The sequence below is a fragment of the Carcharodon carcharias genome, chromosome 26 (assembly GCF_017639515.1).
Source record: "Carcharodon carcharias isolate sCarCar2 chromosome 26, sCarCar2.pri, whole genome shotgun sequence".
Taxonomy (NCBI): Eukaryota; Metazoa; Chordata; class Chondrichthyes; order Lamniformes; family Lamnidae; genus Carcharodon; species Carcharodon carcharias.
In genome coordinates this window covers 39,987,179-40,005,797 of record NC_054492.1, presented here as the reverse complement: position 1 = coordinate 40,005,797, position 18,619 = coordinate 39,987,179, and the positions used below count along the sequence as shown (strand labels likewise).

General features: G+C 43.0%; 1 protein-coding gene across 3 annotated transcripts in view; it reads right to left on the bottom strand.

Annotated features, from left to right (window-relative positions):
• The window catches only part of LOC121269947 (myocardial zonula adherens protein-like), a 52,262-nt gene that overhangs the window by 20,790 nt on the left and 12,853 nt on the right, over nucleotides 1–18,619 (bottom strand). For 2 of the 3 annotated variants that reach the window (XM_041175113.1, XM_041175114.1), the window contains exon 3: nucleotides 388–471. The exons of the other annotated variant lie outside the window; for it this stretch is intronic. In XM_041175113.1, the coding sequence (XP_041031047.1) occupies nucleotides 388–471 (84 nt within the window). The remainder of the gene's footprint in view (nucleotides 1–387; nucleotides 472–18,619) is intronic. 3 annotated transcript variants of the gene reach the window in all.

Here is an 18,619-nt window from a genome sequence, read left to right as displayed (position 1 = left end):
TGGTTACCCGAGAGGGCACATGCAACTGGTAGGGTTCCAAGAGCAAAGGGATAACAGCGAAAAAACAGACATGACACCTCGATAATTAAATAGCGGGCTTTCGCAAGAAATTACTATAGCATCGTCAAATGTAGCAAAAGCCAAGGATCAGGACAGCGCTGGCATGAAAGAGAGCCATTTCGTGCTTGGTGATGGGTGGAAATTTAATTTTGCAGAGAACCAGTAATCAATAAAGAGTGGCAGGAAGAGATTTTTAATGGCCAACAGGCAAGAGATGAGATTGTAACAGAACACCTACCCTATGCATGGCAGAACAGGGCAAACTGGAGGACGTGCCAATGTTGTTTTGAACAGATATGTATGTCTTTATTTATGATAATCACTAACCCCTGTAGATGATTGTGTGCTGTTCTTGTCAGGTTGAAGAAATCCATTGCGTTTCCTATTGTCTCCTGTGTTGGTTTTCTCCTCCTGGAGCAAGAAAGCAGTTTGACTGGGGTGGTTACAGAATTGGAAGACACATAGTTAACTCTGAATATCATTTGTCCTTTTCTCCTTTTAAAGTGGGCAAGAGACAAAAGAAAGATTCCAAGTGGAAAAATATCAATTGGAGCAAGACCATCAAATATTAAACTACAAAAGTAAAATGCTGTCCTGCTGGTCACAGACCCGAAACACAGGCCGGGATTTTATGGAGCTGATTGGCGCAGGCACCATGATAGGGAAGCTGGGTGAATCGGGGGAAAATACCTGTTTTTCTAATTTGTTCACAGGGCGTGGGTGTCGCTGGCTGGCCCAGCATATATTGCCCATCCCTAATTGCTTTTGAGAAGGTGGTGGTGAGCTGCCTTCTTGAACTGCTGCAGTACATGTGGTGTAGGTACACCCACAGTGCTGTTAGGGAGGGAGTTCCAGGATTTTGACCCAGCGATAGTGAAGGAACAGCGATATATTTCCAAGTCAGGATGGTGAATGGATTGGAGGGGGAACTGCCAGATGTTGGTGTTCCCATCTATCTGCTGCCTTTGTCCTTCTAGATGGTAGTGGTCGTGGGTTTGGAAGGGGCTGTTGAAGGAGCCATGGTGAGTTCTTGCTGTGCACCTTGTAGATGATACTTACTGCTGCCACTGTGCGTCAATAGTGGAGGAAATGAATGTTTTGTGAATGGGGTGCCAATCAAGCGGGCTGCTTTGTCTTGGATGGTGTCAAGTTTCTTGAGTGTTGTGGGAGCTGCACTCATCCAGGCAAGTGGAGGGTATTCCATCACACTCCTGACTTGTGCCTTGTAGATGGTGGACAGGCTTTGAGGAGTCTGGAGGTGAGTTACTCATCACAGGATTCCTAGCCTCGGACCTGCTTTTGTAGCCACAGTATTTATATGGCTAGTCCAGTTCAGCTTCTGGTCAATGGTAACCCTCCAGGATGTGATAGTGGGGGATTCAGCAATGGTAATGCCATTGAATGTCAAGGAGTGATGGTTAAATTCTCTCTTGTTGGAGATGGTCATTGTCCAGCACATGTTTGGCACAAACTATACTTGCCACTTGTCAGCCGAAGCCTGGATATTGTCCAGGTCTTGCTACATTTGAACATGGACTGCTTCAGTATCTGAGGAGTTGCGAATGGTGCTGAACATTGTGCAATCATCAGCAAACATCCCCACTTCTGACCTTATGATGGAAGGAAGGTCATTGATGAAGCAGCTGAAGATGGTTGGGCCGAGGACACTACCCTGAGGAACTCCTGCAGTGATGTCCTGGAGCTGAGATGATTGACCTACAACAACCACAACCATCTTCCTTTGTGTAGGTATGACTCCAACCAGTGGAGAGTTTTCCCCTCAATTCCCACTGTCCCCAGTTTTGCTAGAGCTCTTTGATGCTCAGTCAAATGTTGCCTTGAGTCAAAGGGCAGTCACTCTCATCTCACCAAAAGCAAACCTGTCTTCAATTAAGTGGGAGGGCAGGAAGAGCCCGTCAGTGGAATCCCACTGGTGGTGGGGTGTCAATTAGGCTCTTTCAAGGTACACTTAAAGCCAATTATCCACAGGAATTTATTGGTGGCTCAGGAATTTAATGTGATTCGCATGGATCTCCTGTAGTTCCAGAAACCCCCTCCCTGTGATCCCCATCCCACTCCACTCATCAGTCTCCAGGGATTCAGTGATGATCCCTGGTGAATGCCTTGGAAGATTACCAGCAGCAGCCATCACTCCCCTCTGATTGGCCAGCAGCTTTCGGAGGCAGGATTTCTACCCTCTGGGGTCCTTGGCCATGTGGGAGGTCTGCTGCTGACCAGCTAAATACCTGGTTGCATTGGGTGTCCCAGACAGAAGCGAAAGGGGCTCCAATTTGAGGTCGCTGGATCTGAATTCCACCTATTTACCCTGTTTCTCTCAGCATAGATGCTCCCTGACCCAATTATTTCCAGCATTTTCTGTTTCTATTACATCAAGTATTATAAACTGCATAACTGAAAAATTGTTGGTCTTTATTTCCAAAATCAAAGAACAAAAGAATAAAAGCACATTTGTTGTCAGTCAGAGCACCAAGAACCTGCGTTAAATTCTCACATTGTGCAATAGGAATCAATATTTTAGCAAATGTTCACTGCCTAGTGATTGTACTTATCTTATTACAGGTAATGTCCACAAAACATTCTTGCTGGAGGCGTTAGCGTGGTAAGGTGGTAGTGTGGTGGTAATGTCACTGGACTAGTAATCCAGAGGCCCAGGTTATGTGCTGGGCCATGGATTCATTTCCCACTGCAGCAGCTGGTGGAATTTACATTCAATTGATAACTCTGGCATATAAAGCTAGTCTCCATAATGGTGACCATGACAATGTCACTGGTCAATGGTAACCCCCAGAATGTTGATAGTGGGGCGTTCAGCGATGGTAATGAAATTGAATGTCAAGGAGCGATGGTTAGATTCTCTCTTGTTGAAGACGATCGTTGCCCGGCATGTGTGTGGCACAAATGTTATTGTCACTTGTCATCATCGATTGTTGCAAAAAACCCACCTGGTTCACTAATGGCCTTTAGGGGAGGAAAATCTGCCATCCTTACCTGGTCTGGCCTATGTCTGACTCCAGACCCACAGCAATGTGGTTGACTCTCAGCTGCCCTCTGAAATAGCCTAGCAACCTACTCAGTTCAAAGGCAATTAGGGATGAGCAGCGAACGCTGACCTTGCCAGTGACACCCACATCCCAAAGAAAGAATAAAGAAAAAAATGACACGCTTTGTTTATACTTATAACCACCTCAATTTAATGATAAATTCCATTTGCAACCATAAACTTTTAAAACTGGAGATCTGTTTATATTTCAGTCAATGCAAGGCCCTAATGAAGTCTGATGGTTCTCAGTTTGTCCTCCAGGCAGGTTAAAGTGAGCCATAAACTAACCTCAATAATTAAAATGTTGGTGCATTTTGTAGAAGACAAGCTTATTTCGGCTTTCTCCCCTCTCCTTAACCACCCTCCCTCCCCCCAAAATAAGTCACTTTTCCCTACAAATTTACAAGGCCCTCAAATTTAATTAAAGGAGGATAGGTTTCATCAGTGAAATCTTTTGAAAAACACTGCAGACCAACAGCTTTTTTTGGACTCATCCACCTCACTAAGCAGTGTGATAATCTTTTAAATCTTTTAAATCTAAGCAGTGTGATGGTGCAGTGATAGTGTTTGAGAATTATAATGGGAGTTAGGGGCTGGTTAGGAAATGATTAATCCATTTGATTGGCTTGTTTTGTGGTATTGCAGGTTCCTGACTGGTAACTTGGGGGAGGGGGATGGTGGAAAAGGAACAATTTGATTGGTGGTTTTGTTAGATTGTTGTTTGTATATCTCTTTTACATTTCAGATCAATGTGATTGGTTAAATGGGTAATTGAACCATTTAACCAATCATATGCAAGTATGATAGGAACTGTGTGTGTGTCTGTGTGTAAGTGAAATGATGTGTTGGACAATACAGGCATGCACCCAGTGCAGGATTTCTTGCAAAAATATGCACACCAGAGCCCGTGAAATTCTGTTCATTAATTTTATTGGGTGCAGGGTGCTCTTATATAGAGCTTCCTTTTCCATACACAGCCCAAAGGCACCAAGACCAACCATGGTGCCCTGACCTTCACCCAGTTGTGATCGGCTAATTCAACATAAGCAAGAAATCCAACCTGTCTTCTACCTGCCCTGCATGGCTTAGTCCGACAGTGAACAGTGCACTTATTAACTAAGCCGCTGGAACACTCTCAGTCTAGCTAGTTTTAACCAAGAGGTTTGCACCTGGCATATCAGATCTTTGGCCCATGATGTAACCTGCAGTGAGTAGTGGCTGTGGAAGTATTTGCATTGCAGATCAACAGCCTGAATTTAACATTTAAACTACAGTGTGATAGAATAATGAATTTGACACTTTCAGTGGTACATTTTAAACTTCAACCTGCAGCAAACTTGCAAAATCACTTTGAAGACACGGCAAACGTCTAGGAGCAAGAAGACGGGGCATATGGTCTATTTTTGCTCCTATTTCTTGTGTTCTTTGCACATCTGAAGTGCATCATCAATAAAAGTGAACATCCTTTAGCCACTCCCATTGGCCGATCTTCCACCTGGCATAAACTGCAATAAACCCAGGAGTGTGGGAGTGTGTTTCATGGTGCGAGGAAGACCTTACAACAGTGTTCTGACAATTCTGGTGGATCGGCAATCCTACTGGTCCCCCAGGATCCATCTGTCTAGTCTTAAAATTCCACTAAATAAGATTAATGTATCCGTATTCCTCCAGAGTGCTTGGTATCCACTGGCATGATGGTCATGCACGGCCTGCATATTAATTGAAAGGAGCTTCTTAACTATAACTGCCCAGCATGGGGAGCTAGTAGTTCAACAGGTAGAGCCCCTACCTCTGAGCCAGTAGCCTCTTGTCCAAATCCAACAGAATTGTTGGCTGTGGAAGGAGTGTTCACCAGATTGATAAGCAGCCTGCTACTCCTTCCAACCCTTCCCCACTGTTCCCCAAAAGGAAAACCATGTGTGTGAAGTGTCATGAAGCTATTAATGTATATAATACTTTGGAAAATATTTTTCTTTTAAAATAGAGGTTTAGTCTGTGCGTGTGTTTAATTGGATTAAAGCCAGCTAGTCCGGGTGCTTTGGTATGTATTAGTTTGAGATGTAAACAGAGAGGTAGAGTGTATTTGCATTTTTTGAAGAGCGTTCAAGTGGGGTGAAAACTTGATGCCTTTCTAGCAGCTACCAAGCCATATGTTTATATTGCTAATAAAATTGGTACTATGAAAGGGGTTTCATTGTTAAAAAGTAAAGTTCAAAGAGGCTGGTGAGACAGTGAGAATTTGAATTCAATCAATGGTGGTAGGTATAACTTCAGTAGTTTTCGGGTGTACAGGGTAGAGGCAATGTGAGATCAAAATGCAGCTGTAAGCCTCCAACTGGCTCCACAGTGAAAAGAACCTCATTTTGAATTTGTAAGGTGAAAATGCTTTGCCTGGTGTCTGGTTAAGTCTAGGGGTTGCTGTTGCATTAATGGAGATTAGTTTGGGAATTTGTTAAAAGTTATGATTGTAGCAATTTGTAGCCATGTGAATATATATTTTTAACTAGTGTAAATTAATAAAATGTTTCAATTAGTTTAATGTAAAAGCTCAAGAACTGGTTGTCTGATTCCTGAATTTAGAGTTGCATCTCAAACATAACACTTAAAATTATAGGTTATGATAGTTGTTTAAAGTTTCCTTCTGGGATCTTTAAATAATTCAGCTTTACCAACTGCATCAGTCATAACATGAAGATACAAAACAAACTGCTATAGCATTCCTGAACAAAGGCCTTCTGGCCACATGGGCCCCATATTTGGGATCCCAGCCACCATGAAAATTGGAGCATGGCTCTCCCTTGGTGCTAACTGACTTCCATTTGGAAAATTATAGAAAACATTTTCCTCATTTGACAAGGCATCAGTGAGCCTAAAGTATACTGTGGCTCACAGCAGATTAATTGATCTGACAGATATCACAAAGCGCTTTGAAATGAGCCAGTTTGCATTGAAATGGGAGTGACTTTCACTGAATGGCTGTAGTGTTCAATTCTACTGCATTTGATTGAGAGCCTGTTTACTATTAATGCTCACTGTGTTGGGTGTGGACGCAGAGAAAAGTACACAGAGCTGTGGAAAGAGCTGGCAGCTAGAACTCTAAGATGGAGCAGACATTTTAAAGCACTGCGAATAAAAAACCTGTTACATACACAGAAACTAATGACATTCTGCACAAATCTGAGATGTAAAATATACAACAATGGGCAGAGTCAGCCCAGTCATATGTGAAGTTTGTCTACTGGGCTGCCAAAGGTTGGAAAAGTCTGTGATCACCTCACTGATGAAGATTGATGCCTCGGATGTGCCCAAACTACCCTGGCATTGAGTGTGTACCTGCCCCCTGCGGTAACAGTGACTCAGGTCAGAACACCTCCAATACGGGTGCAACTGTGTCTGTGCTGTGGAACTTCAGTTTGTTCCCTAACCTCCAGAGGACAAACGATATTCCCGGAGGAATGCCCATCCTATCAGTGAAGACGCTTAGAATTGATCAATTTCTATGAATGATAGTTGGTGAAACAAGGGAGGAGAAAGCAAAATTATGCTTCAAAAGCAAAAAGATAAAAAGCAACACAACACAAAAAAACTTAAAAATAAACCAAGATGGCAAAAAAAAAAATTCAAACTCACTCCCACTCTGAAACCAGCAGACACATGTCTGGGAAATTCAGTGCTGGGGGCCTGAAGTAACTGGATGTTTACTCATTTCCACAAGATGAGGAAAGCCAATCATCCCATCGCTGCTCATTTGTTCAGGACAACCCAACAGTTGGTTCCTAAATAATTCCAGGGTTTTTGTTTCCACTGCTCCTTTTGCCTTTTACTAGTTTGAACCGGTAATTCCTTGTTCTACCCTCAAAGTTTAAAGTTCAGATTTATCTTTTCCATATCATTTACAATTTTGTTTACCTTTCAGATTTATCATTTCAATTAAAAAAAAATACATGTTTTTCCAAGCCCTCCACATAGCAGAGGCCTTGGAGACCAGAGCTCAACTTCATGGCTCATCTCAGCCCTGCCTCCAATCCTTGACTTACTCGTTGGCTCAAACTGTTCACTGGTGTCCAAGGTGAAGTCTAACCAGAGCATTGATCACAATTTCCTCTGAATTGTATTGTGCTCTTTTGGCTATTAAGTTGCTGCCCTGGCTTTTGGCAAATCATGTGTTTTTTGTGAAGAGGATCACAAAATATACCATTGAGAGAACCCTGTCCTTATTTGTCTCTGTATCTATGGACACCAGTGGTGCTCAGATTAAAAAGTAACAGGCTATGCACTTCCCACATATTTTTGGAGTAATAATGAATGCCTCATATTTTCTGCTCAGTTCCCTCTTCCCTCCCAACTCTGAAAAGTTTCCACTTTGAGCCTGCTAGATGCTCAGGCGTTTTGGTACGGTGCGAGGTGTGGTACTGAAATTATACAAGACAGGGAGATTTTAGATATGATCACCTGGTTGTACTTCATTAATTCTTCTCACTAATGATAGCAATGTACCTGGCTCAGCAATCCTAAACTGGAAAAGGGACAGAAATCAGCCAGGACCCATGCTCCTGAAAGCTACCAAGTAACACATGGTGAAATTTGTGTGCGTGTGGATATCAGGTAAGGAAAGGATCATGCTCTGCTTTGGGGTCACATGAAGAAATATCTGGTCAACATTCAGCAGGTAAACTCCTGTGTAGGGAATATCCATTTGCGTGAGAGCAGCATTAGTTCACCTTGCTAATTGTGCAGAGAAATCACCCTGTAATATCTGTACCAGCTTTCACTGAATCTTCTTTTGAAGCATTTTTCCCAATTCACTTCTTGTTCCTCCTCAGTCAGTTCTTGACTGTAACCAGTCATGCCATTCCGCAATCAGACACAAGTGGATGCTCAAGAGCAATACAAGTGAAAATGATTCATTAAATAAAAACATCACATCCTGTGAAGCTAATTCATTTGGTGAAGAGTGTAAATGTCAAAACTGTAAATTAACCATTGTAATCAATAGACAAGATGTTTCTTCCTATTTCTTTATCAATCAAGTATCACTGAATTCTTAGAAGAGTCAAAACATGTATTGTAACCAGCCTCAAACCTCAACTCAAGTCTCGCTTCACATCTTACCTTGAACTTGATTTCCAATCTCATCACATACCGGACCTAACACCTTACCTCATACCTTACCTCTTACTTTGAAAGTCACCCCGAATCTTAGCCCAAACGCTACCTCAGGCTTTGCCCTTGAGCTTGCCTGTATCATCCACGTTATATTCAACTATAATCGCATTGTCAACGCCATCTGCACTGGCTCCTCCTTCTGACAGCCACCTTGCATTTCTGAAGGCAAGTTCACTGTTGCACTGTTCATGATAATAACAAGAGAGGGTTTCGCACAAACTGAATCCAACATCCCGAGGAGAAACAAAGATGGAAAATGCAAGTAGGGCCTTCCTGTCGTGTATGTGTCTTCAGGCTAGAAAATTTCTTTCCTAATTCTGCACATCGCTGTCCCTTCAAAAAGGTCAAAGTTAGCCAACAACAGGGGGCGGGGTTGCTGCGCTTCAGTTTGCCCACACAATGATTGGAAATATTTTCAGTTTAAACACACAGTGACCTTAAAGTTAAACTGCCATGTAGGTGTACAAACACTTCAAAACCACTTGTAGGGCATTTCTCTATCTGCTGTTTCAACAGAGCAACATGAGGATGGTGAACAAGAAAAACTGACAAATAATTCAGGTTTTTGTACACTGTAAAGGAAAGAAAAAGAAATTTCAGGCCTGATGGATTAACAGGAGGGGATGGGATTGACTGTAGGGAAAGTAGCTACAAAGCTGACATGAAAAGGCCTTGTAGCTTCTTCAGACCGGGATGAGTCAAAAGGCAAAATGACAAGAATAATTTATGATATGAATATTACAAAGCATGAGCAGATCTGGCTTCTGAACTCCCAAGACAGACTGAATTCCCCTCAGTGTATTAGTGATGCTGTAGCTATAGGAATAGGAAACTGCAGCATACAGCTGCAGGAAAGACCGGGGCGGGGGGGGGGGGTATTTTAAATCCCTCCCCCACTCCATCACAGCAGGGAGTGGGGTGGTGGGGGGGTGGGGGGGGGTTGTTTAAAATGTGGACATTTTCAAAACCCAAACTTCACCAGCCATAAACCCGCCTTTTTCCATTTTAACCAGACCAAACTTGGAGGGATTTGAAAACAAGGTTCGGAGTTTTAAAATCAAAGCTGTTGTTGTTGACATTAGCCTGTCATTTAACATGTGAGGACAGAGTGCGGGTGACAGTTACAAAACTGTAACCAACACTTTACACTCATGTCCATTTTCTTACTATATTGGAGAAGTATCATCCACACTTTAATAAAAAGGGGACAAACATAAGCAAGAGGAGTCGGGTGAGACTGGAAGTCAAATTGAAAATCGGGAAGGAGTTTCACGTGCTCCAATATTACAACACGGTGCTAAAGCATTCATTAAATAACGTCAACAATCCAGTTCCGCTGGTTCACAAAGGAGCATCCAAGTGGCAGCCGAGACTTTCCAAATTTACCATTCCTTCTCAAACCAACAACATTTATTAGTTTACAGCCCAGACATACTAATATTTAACGTATAACTAATTTTAGCCTATTTCGATCCCCCCTCCCCCCACCCCACCCCCACTAGGGCCATCTGTCACTTGCTCATCCTGCTTTCTACCCTCATTTTCACCATTAGCACATCCTTTAGCTAATTTCACCACCGTCAACACCCATACACCCATTTGACCTTTTGTTTATGACATCTTTGGCAATCTCTCCTTTGCCTCCACCCATCACTGGCCCTCTGTCCAGCTCCACCTGTCCCACCCCTCTTAAACAGCTTATATTTCACCACATTTCTATTTCTCTTCAGTTCTGATGAAGAGTCATACGGACTTGAAACATTAACTCTGTCTTCCACTCCACAGATGCTGTCAGACCTGCTGAGTTGTTCCAGCAATTTTTGTTTGTGTTTAATGTATAACTGTTAACTTCACTCTTGGCACTGAAACTACACAAGCTAATGAATACTCCTCCCTCAATCTCACTGTATATTCCCCTCATGTGGAAAAGCTTTTGTTCCCTTGATATACATGTTAAAGGAACACTAATTATTCAAATGTCTGATATGGCAGAAACCGAGATTAGATGGAATCATTCAAAAAGATAATTAAAACATTCTAGAAACTGAGATGCTATCCTCAGAAGGTAAAGTACCTGGTCTAGCAAGTTTTTTCTATTAACACCTCTCTTTCTAGTTGTGTGTGGATAAAAAGTAAAATGATTATAAATGCCCACGAAAGTGAATTTTGCTTTTCTGCTGTGTGGAAAGCAGTGTTCACAGTGATATCTTCAAACCTATAATCCAGGCATTTGCAGAGCAATAGAAGGGTTTCAATTTGCTGTATCAATTCACTCTGCACTCTACAAGGTTTTCCATCATCACATTTAAAACTGCTCCGATTTTTAAAACTTGCATGTACAATTCCTGAATTTATCCATTTAGGGCACATTCTTCTGATGATGATCTCACCCATCTGACAAAGGCCCTTTCCAGTGTAACAGGGAGGAATGCGTCAGAGATTTTAGCTGTAATCATTTCCTTCAGTGGTCTAATTATGGACACGGAAGAACTGGAATTGTCACAGCACCTCCATCATTTCCCCAACACATTCCAAATGGCTTCAGACACCAAGCGATTTACTTACAAGGGATGGTCACCGTCATCAAGTGGACAAGCATGGCAGCCAACATGCATACAGCTCTGAAAAGCTGGTCTCTGGTGTCACTTTTTTTAAACTGTTTCAGTGGATGGCATTGTTTGAAAAGCAGGGAGTTCCTGATGCCCTGCCAGTGCTCAAGAGCCGGTTAACTGGACATTTGTTTCTCGTTGTGTGCAAAAAAAATCTTGTCATATTTGGCTACGTAACCACAGTCATTGCACTTTGGACTATTTGTGAAGCAGGTGCAGTGTCACAGAGGCATGGAGGGAGAAGCTTTCTGAATTATCCTGGGCTGGGATTAGCAACAACAACAATGTGGCTGCAGACATGCAGAGCAGCAACCAGATGGCCCCAAGACTGAAGAGAACTTGGAATTTAAAATACGTTCTTGGTCCTGTGCTCCTACAGACTCTGATCTTCAGAGGATTGTGGCACAAGCCCCACTACCAAGTGTCTTGAGGTGCCCTCTATTAGGGTGCCCTGTGGTGATCATAAGAGGAAAGTGCCCATGGGATTGAGGACTTCCCCCTCATTAAGATGCATGGACTAGGACTGCCACTATTCCAGGTTCAGGCTCAGTACCAACAATACAGGAAACACAGGAGCTGGGCTGTAAAGTAACCTGTCTCCAGCCACATTTTCCTACTTCAGGGAATTCAGTGTTCCCATGGAAAACATATTCCATTATCTTCACCCTCTACAGATCCACAACAATAACCAACTCTTCTCATGGCTTGCAAATAATGAGCTCACACACCTTCGACAGACACCTACAGCAGCACAAATCAAACACCTCCTGTCTTTAAGGTACAATTTTTTAATATATATAACTACAGTACAGTTATCACATTCAATCTCACCATCCAACCAAAGATGTTCACTGCATTCCAGAAGCTCATTCAGCCCATCACATCTGTGTTAATTCAGTAGTGGAACAATCCAATTGTAATCAAACTGTCCCAGGCCTGATCTTCTTCTGCCTCAAAACAACTATTCACTTAATACCCATACAAGGTGCAATGATCACTACCTCAACCATTCCCTGCAACAATGGATTCCAACCTCCATCTACCCTCCAAGAAAAGGAATTTCTTCTAATCTCTTTCCTTACTCCTCGGTGACAGTTTTAAATTAATAATACCATGTCATTGACTCCCCAGCCAGAGAATAACTTTTCTCCATTCACCTTCAGAATTTTAAAATTAAATGTATTTTTCGATTTCTCTGCTCCAATTGTTATTTGATTTTGTAGCTGTACAGAAAGCCCCCATGATGTTAATTGCCTCTTTGGCAGCTGAAATCCTCCATTTAACTTTAGTCATGTGTTTTTAAACTATTCAAGTTATCGACATTCCCATTTTCTTCACTCCAAGATCAACATTTTGCTGTTCCTTTTTGTTGTGGTACCTCACAATCGCTGACACCGCATTATTGCATCAACAAATTACTCCTGATTAAACTGCTATACAATATAAAATAAATGAGTCCAACAAAAAGAATTCCATTTACAGTCTATAGAATATATTGGTTTAACTGTTGCATATTATCTTTTTGTGTATCTCAAGTGAAAATGAACAGTTCAGTCCTATTGACCAATAAGTGTTGACACTGGCATATTGCTATGGTGCCCACTTTACCATGTAGAAGAGAGCAAGGGGACTCAGATATTAATTGAAGCTGGATTTTGCCAGTGTCTCTCAGTCTTTTTACATACTTGCTTGCCAGGCACATTGCACACATGTATTGCAAATTACAGGTTGAACTTGCATGTCTGTTGAGTGATCGGGGTTTTAGTAAAGTAGTCACGTTTATTATTTCTCTCCCATGTGATCTAATTTTACAGCACACCCTCTTCTATGAACAGGGCAATGTTGGCCCTCCGATTAGTAGTTTACTGTGATAAAAGCAAAATACTGTGGATGCTGGAAATCTAGAACAAAAACAAAAATACCTGGAAAAGCTCAGCAGGTCTGACAGCATCTGCGGAGAGGGATACAGTTGATGTTTTGAGTCCGCATGACCCTTCATGCCTCCTATCGAGCTCTATCTGTCCCACCTACCCCCCTCTACCAGCTTATATTTCATCACATTTCTATATGTCTTAGTTCTGATGAAGGGTCATACGGACTCGAAACGTCAACTGTATCCCTCTCCGCAGATGCTGTCAGACCTACTGAGTTTTTCCAGGTATTTATGTTTTTGTTCTAGGAGTTTACTGTCTCAGCCAGCTCAATGTCACTCACCAAACTCCCTCAAGTGTTGTAATCTGTTTCACCCCTACAGACAGGAGGCATCATTCTTTTTACAAAAGACTATGGCAACATTCCAAGACTCACCTTCGCCATAGGCTCAAAACAAAGGCCTTTCTGTTCATAAAAATAAAAACAAAAAACTGTGGATGCTGGAAATCCAAAACAAAAACAGAATTACCTGGAAAAACTCAGCAGGTCTGGCAGCATCGGTGGAGAAGAGAAGAGTTGACGTTTCGAGTCCTCATGACCCTTCCACAGAACTGAGCGAATATAAGGAGAGGGGTGAAATATAAGCTGATTTAAGGTGTGGGGGCGGGGGGAGAGAAGTTGGGGGGGTTGGTGTGGTTGTAGGGACAAACAGGCAGTGATAGGAACAGATAATCAAAAGATGTCACAGACAAAAAAACGAAAGAACACAGAGGTGTTGAAGGTGGTGATATTATCTAAAAGAATGTGCTAATTAAGAATGGATGGTAGGGCACTCAAGGTACAGCTCTAGTGGGGGTGGGGTGGAAAGGCTAGCAGGGCATAAAAGATTTAAAAATAATGGAAATAGGTGGGAAAAGAAAAATCTATATAAATTATTGGAAAAAACAAAAGGAAGGGGGAAGAAACAGAAAGGGGGTGGGGATGGAGGAGGGAGTTCATGATCTAAAGTTGTCGAATTCAATATTCAGTCCAGAAGGCTGTAAGGTGCCTAGTCGGAAGATGAGGTGCTGTTCCTCCAGTTTGCGTTGGGCTTCACTGGAACAATGCAGCATGCCAAGGACAGACATGTGGGCATGAGAGCAGGGTGGTGTGTTGAAATGGCAAGCGACAGGGAGGTTTGGGTCATTCTTGCGGACAGACCACAGGTGTTCTGCAAAGCAGTCGCCCAGTTTACATTAGCGTGCCCTACCATCCATTCTTAATTAGCACATTCATTTAGATAATATCAACACCTTCAACACCTCTGTGTTCTTTTGTCTGTGACATCTTTTGATGATCTGCTCCTATCACTGCTTGCTTGTCCCTACAACCACACCACCCCCCCGCACTTCTCTTTCCCCCCCCGCCCCACACCTTAAACCAGCTTATATTTCACCCCTCTCCTTATATTCGCTCAGTTCTGTGGAAGGGTCATGAGGACTCGAAACGTCAACTCTTTTCTTCTCCGCCGATGCTGCCAGACCTGCTGAGTTTTTCCAGGTAATTCTGTTTTTGTTTTGAATAGCAGAAAACAATTGGGGGAAAAGTACTTATCAAGTGAGTTACCGTCTTTAAATATCTACAAAAATGAGTAAGCCCATTTTGACAACAGCCTTGCTATTACATAGTGTTAGGAATAAGACATGAAGGGTACCTCTTGTACCATTTCTCTTTACCAAGTACACAGGCCCATCCATTCACACATTATAGGAGGATGACTGTTTTTCTTCAATTATTTCCATTTGTCTCCCCCATCTTTTCCTCCCTTTTCAGAAGGCACTGACCCTTGCTAAGGTACTGTACCTAGGTAATGGTTGCTACCAAGTCCTTTGTCTATCTAGGGGGAGGAGGTGGCATAGTGGTATTGTCACTGGACTAATATTCCAGAGACCCACCATGGCAGATGGTGATATTTGAATTCAATAAGAATCTGGAATTAAAAGTCCGACGATGACCACGAAACCATTGCAGATTGTCATAAAAACCCATCTTGTCCTTTAGGGAAGGAAATCTGCCCTCCTTACCTGGTCTGGCCTACATGTGACTCCAGACCCACAGCAATGTGGTTGACTTTTAAATGCCCTTCGAACAAGGGCAATTAGGGGTGGGCAATAAATGCTGGCCTAGCCAGCGACACTGAAGAATGAATTTTAAAAATTCAAACCTAGGCTAGCTGAATGGTCACTTATGTGAGGCGCCATAGATCTAATATTGACTGGGAGACTATGGAATCAAATCTCAACCTTGATTGGTCAATCTCAATGTACTCAGGTGACTCCAGGGTTGGCCTATAATGGCCAACTGGAGAGATCAGGAAAAAGAGGCTGGGAACCTACATCATAAGGACACTTTGGAGGGAAGGAAATAATGGAAAAAAATATAAAAAATAAAGCAAATAAGAAATAATTGAGTTAATGTAATGACATGTGAGGAGGTGAGAAATTCATTTTTAAAACGACTGCTTTGCAGGCAACTGTAATAGGGATTTGAACACTGGATCCTGCAAACAGCAGTGAGGTAAACACAGTTCACTGGTTCCTGGTGCTGTTGGGTGTTGGTCATGGCACCAGGAGACCACCCACTCTTCAAATAATGCCACAGGATTTTTAACATCTACTTGACTGGGTAGACATGACATAGGTTTAATCGGCCATTTGAAGGATAGCACCGATGTAACTCTGCCTCAAGACCTAAGCTGCTGCACAAAGTGATTCAAGTTGACACTTAAGAAGTCTTCCCACATCTTGGGGCACAAAGCCCACTCTGTGGCCTTGACTGCTGCAGCAGAAATCACGCATCTGCTGTTGACCAGTTATCAATCTCAACCCCACCACAGGGAGGGGAAAGAAAGCCTATTTTCTACAAAGCAAAACAATTCTGGGTGCACACCCCAGGCTTCAAATTCAGTGTACCAGACAAAACAGCTCTATGTTTAAACAACCGCAGAGCCAGTGACTGCCAGTATCACAAGGGTGGCTCCTCAATCACATTCCTCCAGCGATGGTTAACTTAACGACATTGGCACATTTATGGGGAAACTTAATCATTCCCGAGGGAGAGGTGAACAGAGGGATTTGGCAACAGGGAGGGATGGGAATAGGGCATTTGAGTTAAAAGGACACATAACTGCCAAGCTTCAACAGCTTGGAAACACCAGCAACGTTGCACGGAGAGGAGAGCAGTCATTGTGGTCCACTCAAACAGGATAATTATTCCAGGCCTGCAGAGATAAAACAAGACCAATAAGGAATAACGATAAGACAGGGCACATCAAGGCCAAAGGCAAGCAGTAACCAGCCGCGATCTAGATGGTGAGCAGGGGCAGGCCTGTTGTGTCCGTCAGCTTTCTCAGCAATCACTCTGTTGGAGTGAAAGGACCACTCGCAACCGCTGGACAGACATGTGCAGCATCTGTTAAATTCTTGCCAGAATTCCAAACTCAGGCAAAAGAGGAAGACTGCAGAGTTTTGCACTGAACGGTGGCGTATGCTTGTTAATTAAACATAGGCATGTGCTAATTCAGCCTGGATTGTTTTGCAAGAGATTTTCTAAAATTAGAGCACGTGTTTAAACAGTGTCACTATATGATAGTCAGTGATTTGGATGATACTCTTCTAATTTGTTGCTATCCACATTGGCAGCTGTTAATACTGTAATCAGATAGTCAAGTGTGAGGTTTATCTCTTGGATCTGATGGCTACCGCAGGGAAGATTTTGTCAATGTTCAATTTATTCAATGGAGAAAATCAGGAAGGGATTCTGTTATCAATGTTTATAGGATTCTGCATTAAGGACTAATTGTGGTTCTGGCTAAAATGGTAAATGAGCTCATTCAATACTCAACATTGCTGGAAAGAACAACTGACCTCACTGCACTCAACAAGGCCAACTGCTGAAGGTCACTTCTCTAGAGAGCATGAAATGCAAGAACTGTCGGGAGGTTGGATAATCCAGAGAGCAGCAGCTCTTAAATGGCTGCTGCTCCCATTTAATACTGCATTGTTTCATCAACCATTATCCGCAATGAAAGTGGACATAACTGTCCCCTTTGATGAAATTATTCCCCTGCAGAGGAGAGTAGCCATATTTGGAGATAAGAGGATCCCTCCTACATGCTATAACAAGCTTAGCTGCAGGTGGCATAGCTGAGTCTGCTCTGTCCCAGAGGGACATGTGCCAACCTCAGTCAGCCTGCCAGGTAGCACTCCTGAGCAATCAGCCAGTGAGATCCAAATGTGATGGCACAAATTGCTGGAACTCCCTCCCTAACAGCACTGTGGGCGTACCTGCACCACATGGACTGCAGCAGTTTAAGAAGGCAGCTCACCACCACCTTCTCATGACCCATCAAAAAGGAGGAACATGGACACAGGAATTTTATGTCACCTCAGTGAACAGCATGAGACCACCACACACTCTTCCCACAAAGGAGGTAATCTGAAAGAACACGAGAACCACAGAAAAGTTACAGTGCAGAAAGAGACCATTCAGCCCATCATGTCCTCACCAGCGAAAAAGAAACTAGCTGCTCATTTTAATCCTACTTTCCAGCACCTGGTCCATAGCCTTGCAGGTTACAGCACTTCAGATGCAGATCCAAGTGCCTTGAGTTGAGCATTTCAGCCTCAACCACCAACTCAGGGAGTGAATTCCAGAACACTAGAGGAGGAAGTACCAAACATAACATCCACAATCACCAAGGCTTTCGGGAAAGGAAAACGAATTGCATTAAAACAGTCTATGAGATGCACTGTGGAAACTCACCAAGGCTCCTTAGACAGCACATTTCAAACCCACAATCTCTACCACCTAGAATGACAAGGGCAGCAGATGCAGGGGAACACCGCCATCTGCAATTTCCCCTCCAAGCCACTCACCATCCTGACTTGGAAATATATCATCATTCCTTCACTGTCGCAGGGTCAAAATCCTGGAACTCCCTCCCTAACAGCACTGTGGGTGTACCTACACCACATGGACTGCAGCGGTTCAAGAAGGCAGCTCACCACCATCTTCTCAAGGGCAACTAGGAATGGGCAGCCAACGCTGGCCCAGCCAACGAAGACCACATCCCACGAGTTAACTGGTTGTAATTGATTTCAATGTAGTTATAAAGGTTTTGCAGAAAGGGTATATGAAGATGGGGCATGTTGGGAAATAAAATTATGAGTGTATAGGATCATTGAAGTGGATTTGATCACAACAGATTGCATACTGACCATAGGACCAGCACCCTGTGCAGATGACCAAAAATATTGGCCAAATGACAGTTAGATGAACATCCTGTTAGTGATTGAAACACAAGTCTCCATGGACGTGTTGCTCATCTGCTTCAGCCTCCCCTTCTGCACTCAACGGAAATTGAGATGAGAAAATTTTGAACAGCTTTTTTGATAATTAATTCAACCTTTGGAAAAATTGGTATCACCACAGTCACTTCCTGATCCAGCTTCCCAAAGAGCAAGGCCGAATTCCCAGAACACAGTCTTGCAAAATTCAGAGGATAGGACAGAGGCCTAGAGTGAAGCAGCTGCAATCCCACACAGCTCTTAGAGACTCAGGAGCCTAGAAATAAGTCACCTGCCCTCACTCCTGATCAGTCCAAGGAGGAGATATTTCAGGTCATAGAAAGGGTTTTGTTTGTCATAAAATTAATGCAATTTTTAAAAGTAAACATAATTATCCCTTACTAGTGTTTAAAAGAGGGGGCCTGGTGGTGCAGTGGGTAACGTCCCTGCCTCTGAACCAGAAACTCCAGGTTCAAGGCCCACCCCCGAAGATGTGTCCATAACATGGCCAAGCAGGTTGAGTA